This window comes from Tripterygium wilfordii, chromosome 22 (assembly GCF_013401445.1).
Source record: "Tripterygium wilfordii isolate XIE 37 chromosome 22, ASM1340144v1, whole genome shotgun sequence".
Taxonomy (NCBI): Eukaryota; Viridiplantae; Streptophyta; class Magnoliopsida; order Celastrales; family Celastraceae; genus Tripterygium; species Tripterygium wilfordii.
The window spans coordinates 6,639,043-6,652,267 of record NC_052253.1 but is presented as its reverse complement, the minus strand read 5'-3'; the positions used below and the strand labels follow the sequence as shown (position 1 = coordinate 6,652,267).

The 13,225-nt window shown below is 38.1% G+C and overlaps 1 protein-coding gene, 1 non-coding gene and 1 pseudogene across 2 annotated transcripts; 1 reads left to right on the top strand and 2 right to left on the bottom strand.

The window, feature by feature from the left end:
• The first annotated feature begins 981 nt into the window (after positions 1-981).
• Positions 982-7,453, top strand: LOC119991739 (serine/threonine-protein kinase SRK2E). The gene is made up of 9 exons (XM_038838176.1): positions 982-1,561; positions 3,856-3,930; positions 4,010-4,111; positions 4,184-4,237; positions 4,339-4,431; positions 4,675-4,767; positions 6,225-6,329; positions 6,423-6,521; positions 6,853-7,453. Exons 1-9 carry the CDS (start codon positions 1,385-1,387, stop codon positions 7,144-7,146), a joined length of 1,092 nt encoding a protein of 363 aa, XP_038694104.1. The 5' UTR covers positions 982-1,384; the 3' UTR covers positions 7,147-7,453.
• Positions 7,454-7,768: 315 nt separating this feature from the next.
• TRNAH-GUG lies at positions 7,769-7,840 on the bottom strand. Its single transcript has one exon. It is a non-coding gene; the product is annotated as a tRNA-His (tRNA).
• Positions 7,841-8,028: 188 nt separating this feature from the next.
• Positions 8,029-13,026, bottom strand: LOC119991460 (annotated as a pseudogene).
• Between the last annotated feature and the right edge of the window lie 199 nt (positions 13,027-13,225).

The following is a 13,225-nucleotide window of genomic DNA, read 5'->3' as shown; positions in this document are numbered from 1 at the left end:
GATTTTGAACATACAACTTATGTCCAAACTTAATTTAATTCGGGCCGGACAAATTTGATCACAGAATCGAACAGAATTTTACCACCCTTAACTTGTAGGGGTTAGAAATACAATTTTAATTGGATTGATAAATCTAATATTGGCCTTCACCATAACTTACTTTCATTTTCATGTTTTATTTGAAAGGGGTACCTAGAGCATCCACAGTGGATGTTATATTTGACATTGTTAGCAACATTTTTTGGATAAGTATAGTGCTACACCATCACAATGGATTATATTTGAAATACTTGAAATATTACTTTTTTGATAAGTTAAGCGCTATATGCATATAATGGGTAAAAAATGACACTTGAAAACTTAACAAAATTTGTCCATGCTGCATCTTTGGAGTGTATATAAATTGATGAATAGTGAAGAGAAAGATGATGAAAAGAAAGAGAGAAAAAATAGAGAAAATGAATATGGAGTATTGATGAAGTGTATATTGTGGGACCCAGAAGAGAGGAAAAGAGAGAATGATTTTGGAGTACTGAATATTTATGTTACCACTGTGGATGCTCTCGGTACACTTCAATCAAATGTCGATAAAAATATCTCATCCTATTTGACTTTGGTTACTGTACGCCAACAATTTCCTCACACGTGTTCAAAGCTCAAATCTACCAAGAACACTATTGTACCAACTAATTCCTTCTCTCATAGGTTTACTAGCCACGAAAGCACACACGTGTCATAAGTACAGTCAGCTGTGCTTTTCCTGGAATCCGGGCTTGTCAGGATATCCAACTAATTTATTGACTTTGACCGGTTCTACAGATGTCGCATCATTAAAGGCTAGTCCACATATGTAAAAGTACTCCCCATCACACCTGAATACCTTCTTCAACTACCCAGCCTCGTGACTTGAGAAACCTTATCCAGTAAGGAGAGCCCATATTAGTCATTTCATGCTCTTTGCAAAAACACCGATCAGACTACATTACTTTCACTCTTCTTCTGGTAATGACCCGATAATTTCTTCCTTAACAGGTTTGGATAGGATAATCGCTGCGGAGAGAAAAATCAAGCAATAAAGTAAAGGCAAGGCAAAAGAAAAGAGAGTGAAAAAGCCAGTTCACGAACTCTTCCTTTCTCCTACTCTAACCTAACGAAGTGGGTGAGGGTTTCACGGGCTTAAACCCATTGACGGTCTCTTTCTTCATCTTCCAATCCAGTGGTCCATCTCCTGCCACGCCATCATCTCCCACCGCCCCTTCCAGCTCGATCTCGATCAGGGTTTGTAAGATGAAGAGGAAGACGACGATGATAATGTGAGAGTTTTGGGTTATTTATCTTGCTCTTGTTCTGTTTTGGCGGGAGAGAAAGAAATAGAGTGAAAGTAATGGACCGATCGGCGATAACGGTGGGGCCCGGCATGGACATGCCGATCATGCACGACAGTGATCGCTACGAGCTCGTGAAGGATATCGGGTCTGGGAATTTCGGGGTTGCGAGGCTCATGAGGGACAAGCATACCCAGGAACTTGTTGCTGTCAAGTATATCGAGAGAGGAGACAAGGTTAGTGCTTTATTTGGTGCTGTTTCAGTTCATTCATTAGTTTCTAATTGTGTACTTGTTTTAGTTTGCGTTCAGTTTGTTGGGTGGTGGATATGGTCTAGTATTTAGTCCTTTGTATTTGAGGAGTAAGTGATAGTACGTCGTTTGAATGTTCAATTTACTAATACATACATGCATTTTATATCAATTTGTTAGTGTTCTGCTAGGGATTCAATTTAATATTCTGTTTTTGGCAATTAGGATTGCACTTTTTTAGATTTTATTGTACTTCCTTTCCTTTCCCCTTCATTTAGGCAGAAATGGAATTTGTACATTTATCTTGGATTTTGGTTTTTAAATGCTTATTTATGAGAGTTGGGATATTTTCCTTTATGCTAAAGATATGAGTGTCGCGAGTTCATAAACTGTGTTTGAATAAGTGGTATGTTAGAATGGATTTTGACTGCAGTGCGCACTTTGTTGACGTTGTGGTCTGTCCAGTCGTTTTATTTTGGTAAACCATGGTTGAAATTTATAAGCTGCCGAAATCACGAGCACCACAACCTTGCAAGGATGAAATGAGGCTAAGTAATATTGTAATATTGATTTCTATAGATTTATTGGGTCTTAATCAACAACATAGTTTACATCAACTATGTGTAAGATTTTTGAGACTTTGTTGACCAGTCCTCAAAACTTAATGAGGTTAAGATGGATATGCCACCTGTTTATGGTTTAATTACTTTGTAGGATATGCAAGAAAACCAGTACTTCTAGAAAGAATCATAAGCACTGTAGAACTGATCTTTCTTTTTTAAATTTCGTTTTTAAAGATGTGGTTCCATCCATAGTGAGCCAGATAAAGGCAGGTTATCTTCGGATTATAGACGTAGGCAAGTCTCATGGTCCTTTAAACTTAGCATGCTTTGTAATTACAAAATTTGTGGTTCTGAATCTCGACAAATAGAAGCCAGGCTTTTGTTCCAATGAAGTGTCACCTTGTCAGTGTGAATGAATTTTTTCTTTTTCCATTCAGTTGAAATGCATCCAAATATAGACGAATATGTGACCCAGTGGTAGAGTTGATGTCACATTTTCAATTCTTGGAAACAATCTCTCCCATAGTTACCGGGAACGGTCAATACCCCCTCGTACCCCGAATAGGGACGAACGTCCCGGAATGGGGTACACTAGTGACCTGGGACGCCCAAAGTAGTGTCCCAAAATTTATCATGAAAGGACCCAAAAATCAATTGAGATGTGAGAACAAAGAAGAGTAGAAGACATTGTATAGACTAACAAGAGTTCCCAAACCAGAAAAGACCCAAAAATCATACTTGGTCGAATGCTTCATGACGTTGGAGAGAAGAGGAAGGCGTGGGAGAGGAGTACTCACGGTGTTGGGATTGGGAAAAAAGAGTATCTAAACCCTAAATTTGTGGTTATTAAAGCCCAAAAAATTGACCAAAAAATAACAAAGCCCATTAAAATTTATTACCCATTCTCCAAAAATAATAGAGAAGCATTGAAATAGTTTTTTTTCTTATACTTTAGATTGTAAAATATGTTATATTTAGTTTTATATTTCATTCAATATTTAGAAGTGACCCCAATAACTCTTCAAACCGTACCACGTTCCCAACTAGCGTACTGATTAAGTCTACCCCAAACGTACCACAAATTAATCAAGTGGCATACCCCGTTCCCGTACCCGTACCATGAATCGGAACGTACCGAGTTCCTGGTAACTATGGTCTCTCCACATATTATATGGGATTAAGGTCTGCGCACATCCTGCTTGTCCATATGCACGGGAGTTGTTTACCTTTTTTTAGAAATGCATCCAAATTTTGGTTGCTTTAATGTGTTTGGTGTCTGTCTTTCTGTTGCTGGGTTTTTTCTATGTAGCATTCTCAAAGTTGTAGCTATTATATAGTTACTATTTGTGATTTGCAAGACTTGTAAACTGTTCAAAAGTACTTAGTGGATGAATGAGTATGATTTGAGAAGGTTTCTTTCCACCTTTTTCCATAGCCCTGTCAATTTTTTTTCTTCTTCCTATGGCTTTTACAGATCTGTTGTAGCAAAGTGCACTTTAGCTCTTTTGCATTAAGCTACAAAATTTTTTGTGCTTTGCCCCCGCATTAATGTGGAGAGGCTACCCATGATGCCTAAGTTGTTGCAAGACAACCTTACTGCTCGACCATTGGCTCGCCCTTTACTCAGTGTTTTTTTTTTCTTTTCCCGGATTTTGTAGTTCTACACCCTTCTTTTGTATTGAGTATTCTCAGTTGGGCATTATATCTTTTGCACAGATAGATGAAAATGTACGAAGGGAAATTATCAACCACAGGTCACTGAGGCATCCTAACATCGTCAGATTCAAAGAGGTCTGGTTATTTCTACAACCTTTTTATTTTACACCCTAGGTGAATGTTTTAGTAGCCATAACTTAATATATGATTACAGGTCATATTAACACCAACCCATCTGGCTATTGTGATGGAATATGCATCTGGAGGAGAGCTGTTTGAGCGAATATGCAATGCAGGCCGTTTCAGCGAGGATGAGGTTTGTATAATTACATTGCTTTTGTTCTTGTTTTCTCGTGAATTTATTTTTGTCTATTCTGCTTTTATCTAGGCACGATTTTTCTTTCAACAACTTATTTCAGGAGTCAGCTACTGTCATGCAATGGTAAGCAAGCTAACTTTTCGAACTTTTACTTTTTTTTGCCACCTTCATTGAGATTGAATGACATGGTGACTCGGTGTCTTTTGCTGTGTTTCTGTTTGAAGCAAGTTTGCCACCGTGACTTAAAGTTGGAGAACACATTGTTGGATGGAAGCCAAGCTCCTCGTCTGAAGATTTGTGACTTCGGATACTCCAAGGTATCAAATCCAAATTTCTGCTTTACATTGAGATGGAAAATTGTCATGTAGCATTGAGATGACTGTTGAATGCTTATGTGGTTTTTGGTTGAAATTTGTGTTTGACCCAATGATTTAAGTAAGTCATTGGATATCTTCTGTTCCTTATCTGTTGTAGCATAAGCTTGATATGTGGTTATTTTGATCACTCTGTTTACCTACCATATTTTTTGGTTCATCTTTTTAATCATCTACTCTTTGCAGTCTTCTGTGCTTCATTCACAACCTAAATCCACTGTTGGGACTCCTGCATATATTGCCCCAGAAGTTTTACTGAAGAAAGAATATGATGGCAAGGTACTACTTCTGCATATTGACCTGGTTCAAGTAACCTGATTTCTTTGAATTTAAATTAAGTTCTCTCTAACCAAAAATGATCTTAAATGGTTGGCTACTTGGCTCTTATTTAAGGCGTCTTTTGAGACCTTCACTGTCTTTTTGAGTGAACTATTTTTATTATTTTCTCTGTGTCAAATCATTGGTATATCCTCTTAATGTGCACAGTTATGGATATCCATGTTTGCTGCAAATACTTATAATATATTTTTGCCTTATATGAGTGCTGGTTTTTCATGGGCTGAATTTAAACAATCTAGCTTCAGATTGGGGCTATTCGTGTCATTCTCAGTGTGAGCTGTTACAATTTAGCTGCCTTGCTAAATCACCTGACTTAATTAAAGCCATTTTCAAAACAAAACTTAGTTAAAGAGCGCAGGAAATTTTTTTCAAAGGAAAATAATTTTATCTTAAAGGCACCAAGAAGGTTTCCAGAAAATTATGAAGAGGTCAAGCAAATGGTTTGAAGGAGATTGTTACGAGAATAGGGCTTTGAAGTTTTAATGTAGCACGGTTTGTCTCTAAGAACATAAACAGGACAATCCCTAAAGTTTTGCAAATTTCTTTCTTCCCATAAGCACCGGGGAATAGCCATAGGGATGATCTGCAAAATCTTCCTCTCAGCCCTGATAGGATTGTCCCACATCGGAAGATGTGGGAACTAAGGTGTTGTTTATAGGGGGAGGTATGGGCCTCCCTTAGTACCCAAGGTTTTCTAGTATGGGTTGGGAGGCCTTGGGTACAGCCGGCTCATATGGGTGGGGTTTGGGTGCTGAGCGTGTATGGGCGCGACTCTATCAAGCCCCAATTCAAGCCAACTGGATTCCAGAATACCCTTCTCTGGGTTACTCACCCAAGCACATTGCAGAAGAAGGTGGTCAATAGACTCAGGATTAGCTTTGCATAAAAGGAAGCACAGAAACTTATTCAGCAGTATAGACCAATTTCTCACACCCCCCCCCCCCCCCCCCCCCCCCCGGCCCAAAAAAAAGGTTGAACAAAACTCTAATGTCCACTGAAAAGCTTACTGGTATTGTGCTTTGTTGCATCTTGAGAAAATATAAGAAGATAATAGTTAAGGAAAATGAGTAAATTATCCACAATCAAAAGGATTAAACTACTATATTTTTGCGAAAATCTCTGATAACAGTTTTAGTGGGTGTGAGATTTTAAACAATGAGATATTATTCTAAAATGAAAGCATAGGATTTACTGTTTAGACGAATGCAACTGCCAAAAAACGATGAGCTTGAGCTGTCGAGCTTAATAGTACACAATGGCTGAGGAGTTCGTAGCAGCAATGATAATACAGAAAAATAATGCAAACTAAACATGACAGCACTTAAGTTCCACACTGGCACATTGGTATGGTTATTAAATTCTTGTACTAATTTCTGGCAATTGAATGCATGATTCAGATTGCAGATGTGTGGTCCTGTGGTGTAACCTTGTATGTCATGTTGGTTGGAGCTTACCCTTTTGAAGACCCCGAGGAGCCTAGGAACTTCAAGAAGACAATACATGTAATTCATTTCTCTATTTCTTTATCATTTGACTGCTTTCCTATGGTATACATCTACTTGAATATCATTGAATATTCTGTTTTGCCTTTGCAGCGGATTCTGAATGTCCAGTACTCAATTCCTGACTATGTGCATATATCACCAGAGTGCCGGCATTTGATCTCAAGGATTTTTGTTGCTGATCCTGCAAAAGTTAGTATGCCTTTTGGCCCTTCTCTTACTAAGATTGGGTTGTCTTTAGGTTTTATTGCTGTACCATGCCTCCAAAACAGAACTCAAGTTCTATTGCATCTCTAGCTCCGTGACCGACGACACCCAGAACTTGAAATGATGCCTTATTATGCTCAACATGCACACACACGTATTATTCACAGTTGACCTCTGCTTTAGTGCGTTTGGGAGCTCGTATGTGTGCATCCTTGTTAGAATATTGAAATGCCTTTTACTGCCTGCTATTTTAATTCATTGTTCCTGATTTCTAAGATCATGAAGTGAGAGCACTTATCTGTCCTTATTGATACAGAGAATAAGCATTCCTGAAATCAGGAATCACGAGTGGTTTCTAAAGAACCTCCCAGCAGATCTAATGGATGATGGAACAATGAACAATCAATTTGAGGAGCCCGATCAACCCATGCAGAGCCTCCAGGAAATCATGCAGATAATTTCTGAAGCTACTATACCTGCAGCTGGTACCCAGAGTCTTAACCAGTACTTGACTGGCAGTCTTGACATCGACGATGACATGGACGAGGACATGGACTCTGATCCTGAACTTGATATGGATAGCAGTGGGGAGATAGTTTATGCAATGTGATTGTGACGACGATGCCCATCAGACCGGGATTGCTTCTTTCTTGTTTGGTGAATTGCTATCCTCTAGGTTGGGCCTTTTGAATACAGGACATGGAAGAGAGAACTCTAGTACTGCAAGTTACCTTGTTTCTAGCAGTCCTACGAGCACGATTCCTCGAGCCCTGAACATATTTTCTTGTGAAGTTATTCATGCTGTAATGTTTGTTGTGCCTGGAACACTTTCAAGTGGAATAAATTACTAGTGTGTACTTTCCTGTAAAATAGATGTGATAATGTGTTGTTAAGTTAAAAGTTTGATTCCTTAACCATGTTTACTGGCTGAAGATTGAGATGTCTTTAGGGTTTGATAATCACTTCAAATAACTGAAATCTTCTTTTTGCAAAACATATATAAATTGCTTAACCCCCAAAAAAGGAAAGAGGAAAGAACATGTAAATTGATTTTTACCCTAAAGAAGATTTCAGTTATTTTTTTCTCTAAAGATGTTCTCTGTTAGGGATTTGAGATTTGGTTAGCTTATCATGATTTGTTTATGCTAATCTTTAATTGGCTCAGACAATAATTTTATTTTAAGTATTTCTCATCTTACATAAAATTAAGAAAAAATATAAATATAAAAATTTGTGGCTGCTGGGATTCGAGCCCAGGTCTCCACGGCCACAACGTGGAATTCTCACCACTAAACTACAGCCACCTTGTTGTACACATTTCCGATCTAGCCCTATAATAATATAAACTAATTAGGAGGAAATCCCTACCCACTACAGGAAGCAAATTACGAAAGACACATCAATCTAGTTAGTCTGCACATAAAGAATCTGCTCAAGACTAAGAAGTTCGTCCAAGTAATTACATTGTTCCAGTAAATGTAATTGCCAGAAATAAATGCTTCTTAAAGGCCATAATAGTGCATGCTTCAATAACAGAGTGAAGGGCCCTCACAGCTGTGAGTGTACGTTAATGTCACAAGTAATTATCATGCCCATGCCTAAAAAGCTCTTTAAACAAGGGTTTGACAATTTTCAATATTTCTACACGCAAAAAATATATATATATAATTTATACCTGATATTATAATAAAAGGGATGCAACAAGAGAACCCTATGGGAATCGACACCAACAAAAAAAAAACTACATCTACCCCGCCAAAATTCAGGTTTCAGAATGAACAATTCCGTGGCCAGCAGAAGTTTAACCATGGCCTGTATTCAAATTTCCATTAACAATTTCAGCTGCACCAACCAATTGCTGTGAAGAGCCGTTTAAGGGTGGTTGAGTAGCTTGAGTTGAAGCTGCTGGTGCTGCTAGTGGCTGCCCATGATCAAGCTGATTTGTCCCCTGAGAGTAATTTTCTGGTGCAGGGGGTGGCTGCATGGTGTATCCACCTTGCCCATAAACAGGTTGCGATTGGGGTGGCGGGACGGGGACCCCTTGTGATCCTCAATAAGTTGTTTGGGAGGTGTTATCATACTCTGTTTGAGCGGATGGAGGATGCATGAAGCTGGAAGGAGTATAATATCCAGCCTGAGCCTTAGCTGTTGGTTGACTGTAAGCCTGTGCATATGGATATGATGGTTGATTAGACTGCAAGGCAACTGTTCCATCAGTCGAGGAAGTAGTTTGTCCATAAAATGAAGCTGCATATGCTGCCTGCTGATCATGAGTCCCACTGGAGACATTTAGCCCATAAGTCGGCTGGCTGTAGCCCTGATCATAACCATCGCCTGCAGCTGGTGGTGCCTAACTGTAACTATAGCTGGCATTGAGTGGAGGAGCCGATCCTGCAGGAACCTGTTGGTCATAGTAACCATATCCAGTGCTTTGAGGAGCTGTTTGAGAGATAGCTGACGGGTTTGGCAGGCTAGCACTTGGTGGTTGGAAATGGTTACTATAGTATGGAGATGTAAAATGAGTGCCCGGTTGCGTGTACCCATATTGTGGCTGCTGTTGTGTGCCAGGTTGTCCAAATTGTCCTGGTGAGGCCACATTACTGGGAGGGGGGTATGCTGGTTGCATGTAGCTGTTAGATCCATATGTATTAGTGATTCGTTTCTGCATATAGATGACAAACTGCAGTTAATAAAGAACATCCACAATGGCCAAAAAACAGTTCTAAAAAAATTACTAGTAGAAGTCTTCATATAGAAATGGGTAACCCAATTTTAAGGGCACATATTAAGGATAACATTTGATGGACGCTTCAAGAAAGCGAACACAAATTTTTGAATGACTGGATAACAGAAAGTGATAGTAATGGAGCTTGCCGAAAGGAAAGACCTTCATTGATCCATGACCAAAAAAAAAAAAAAAAAATCTGGAGGTACTGTGACCACAAGCACCTCTAAGAAGTAAGAACCCATAGGTACCAGGTTACCCTGTAAAAAGCCAACTTCTATATTGGCTTGCATAACAAAACTTAATATTCATTTGATATTAGTATATTACAATATACCAAAGTAAAGGACCTCTAGAGCACCTCTAAGAAAGCATTTTCGGAACAAATCTTACAATTTCGAAATCAGGGCAAGTGGTAAAAAAAAAAATTAAACAAATAATAGAAAATCCAGCTACAAGCAGAAAACTGGCTCCTAAAGCAAAGATACACTTATTCATGACGTGGGATACAATGAAAACATTTCCATAGTTCATAAGCTGTATCAATTTTAAGAAACTCAAGTAACGTACTGTATTAAAGTTTCACTTGTGACACTTGACTTACCCCACTGATAACTTCATCAACCAACTCTTTAGCTGCCTCAATCTGCTCATCTGAACCATTTATATATACAGTTCTCTCTGTTGATGTGTCACCAGGAGGGAGATGTAGGGGTATAATCTTAATAAAGAAACAAATAAAATATCACTTTCATATGTAACAAATGCAAATGATATAAGATTTATACAGTAAAATTTAAAGACATGAACATTAATGGAGTAAGATTCCATCATGTGCTTCATTTACACTAAAATAGAGGTATATAGGAACAAGGAAACAATGGTACCAATAACTGTTGAAATAAAAGAATCCATAGTGATAACTGATAAGCAAAGTGCCTACCATTCATTTGCTTTGAGTTTGAGTTTTTTTTTTTTTTTTTTGAATAGAAAAAATTTATTCAAGCACCAAAGGGCGCAACCCACAACTACATCAAGGACGAGCAGTTAATAAGATCAAAAACATTTTTAGGGAAAGACAGACTGCAGAATTTTAGACAATCAAACCAGTTTACAATAAAAAAGTCTAGGGAGGAATCCTTATTTTCGAAGATTCTGTTGTTCCTTTCTTTCCAAATCAGCCACATAACTGACATAGAAATGAGCTGAAAGAAATTCTTTGGGTGCTCGTCTTTTCCAATAGAAGCCCACGCAAGCAGCTCTTTGCCTACAGTATTGTGAGAGACCCACCATAGCCCCAACATCTTCCAAACATTTTCCCAGACCTTTCTGTGATACAAAGAGATTATCATCATCATCCACATCAACAAAGTCACACATTGACTGTTTTTTATTACGACAAATGAAAGCATGTAAAGTCCACTGCATGAAAATGTGATTTCCATTAAGCTTCAAAAGGAAATTTGATCCAAGTACCAGAACCTTTAATACTATAACATAATTCAATTTGTTCATCCATACGATAACTTCAAAATAATGCTGATCCAAGCAAACACGATGGCCACAGAGAAAACCATTTGTCATATACTGGCAAGTATCAATGCAAATCAATTTGGTGTTCTTCAATAGCAAATAGAAAGCCTCATCCAGAAATAGAGGCCAAAGAATCTGATGAATAGAATTTCACCAAGGAGAAATCTTGAATTAGGGCAACAGCTTATGCTTCTTCTAGGCTTTCCAGAAACTAAATTAGTGTTTGCAATGCAAAAGAGTTGGCAAAGTAATACATATAAGAATCAAATATTTCCACTTTGAGTATGTAGGAGTAGGACTATGTTTTTATAAGTTAAGCAGCAGAACTGATGAGCTTCTACTAATGTACTAAGAATCTGATAAAATTATCTCAATAGTTTCCATTCAAAACAAAAAAAATGAAGAAGAAGAAGCTCCTAACATTTCACTATTTTAGCTTTCTGGTTTGATTCCCAAAATACACACCTGCATACGAGCACCTGACTTGCTTTGTATAGTCTTTATAGTCTCACCACCCTTGCCAATGAGCAAAGCAACATGATAACCACAGCATTACATTACTATCATCACTATGTGGGGTCCACAAAAAAAATAAAATATCAAAAAGTTGAGTGTTGGCGTCAAATAAGCTCCTATGTGGAGCTTATTTGATGCCAACGGATCCGCTACGCACGCTCTGTCGTTTGGCAGAGCGGATCCACACAACGAATCCGTTCTCGGATCCGCTCTGCCAAACAGGCAGTTAATGGCATTATGTTAGTCACTAGAGGTGTGAATGTGTGATATGAGCCGACCTAGCTCATATGCTGGCCCGAGCAGGTCCATCTGTGTAAGTTTACGGGTCGACCCGCCAAGATGAAAAACGTAAGGTACTCTTTAATATCACTTCTAAAAATTATTAAAACAATAATAAAAATTAAAAAATAGAAAATGAAAACATAATTTTGACAACATATTTGGTTGCGTACCTTAAGTAAAAATGAAAACATAAATTTGATTTAAGAAGATGAGATCGTCATGCAAAATTCGAGCTCGAAGCTTGAAAAATGACCTGGACCCGAAGTCCGAACAACGACCAGACTCAAAGCCGACCTAGGATCAGAGGCTAGCCGGGGTTTGGCACAGCATCAACCTGAGCCCAAATCTCGGTCAGAGATTGACCCTGGATCGAACCTCGACCAAGGATTGACTCGAGACCGAAGCCCGACTCGGACCGACTAGAGATCAAAACCTGGGTCGACTTGAGATCAAAACCCAACCCAACCCGATGCTGAGGCCTAAATATGAGCCCTAAAATGAGAAAAATGATAGAAAAGGGTCGACACGCATGTCATGCGAGAGAAAAAAGGGGTCGTCATGTGTGCATGGTGTTTTGAAAACCCTTTTCTTCTTGTTTTCAAAAATTTAGAAAACCTGTTGTAGGTTTTCATAAAAACCAAAACAGAAAATACAAACAAACACAGACTTTGAAAATAGTTTTTGTTTTTGAAAATTAAAACGGATGATCAAAATTCATTTGGGTGGATGTTTTTAAAATTTATTTTGTAGAACTGAAAACACTTTTTGGTCTTCAAAAACAAAAAATCCAAAACAGGTTTAAGAAGTCTTGTAAAAATTTTCTTCAAGAACCGATGGTAAACTTGTAATTAATTAGAAGTTTGTCATTCTATCTAAGCTTCATCACTGGAAACCAGACCTGACCTTTGTCATCGGATCAAAGCTTCGATCTTCGTCACCAACCTTGTCGCTTGTGATCTATATCTCGAAGGAGAGAGAGAAATCGAAAGAAAGAGAGGGTTGCACTACAGGTTGTCAACTTGGATATCATTTTGAGGAAGAAGAAGAGCTTAACCGTAATTTCCAAACAAACTTGGGAATGGACCAAGAAATTGGGTCAAAACTTGTTTCCCAAACATAAATTGAAAATCATTTTTAAAAACTAAAAAAAAATTGATTTCCAAATACACTCACTACTTTTTATTTTTTGTTTTCTATTTTCTGAAAACCAAAAACAATGGCGATACCAAACAAGATCTAAGGTTGTCAAAATCGACAAGGACCAGCCTGTTGGACAGGTCCAACCGGTGACCAGGCATTTGTCCGATCATTTTGATGTCTTAGAACCGGTGATTCAAAGACGAAACAAAGTTTGATCATACGAGTGTTTCTTATTTTCGCTTTTGATTTTGTAGGCTGAGTTGGTTGATAAAGGAATTGAGAGATGCTATCCATTATTGTATACAAGGGAACCTTCTCTCTCAGAGATTCACATTGAGTAAGCTATGTTTCTCTTAGTGCAAAATTTTATATGTAATTAATATGTATGAAACAATAATTTATGAAATTTAATGTGTGTAAGAATAAATTTGAGGTGTATTAAATGAGTGTGTGCATAGAGTCCAAACTCGTGTGCAAATAGCATTTTTCAAAA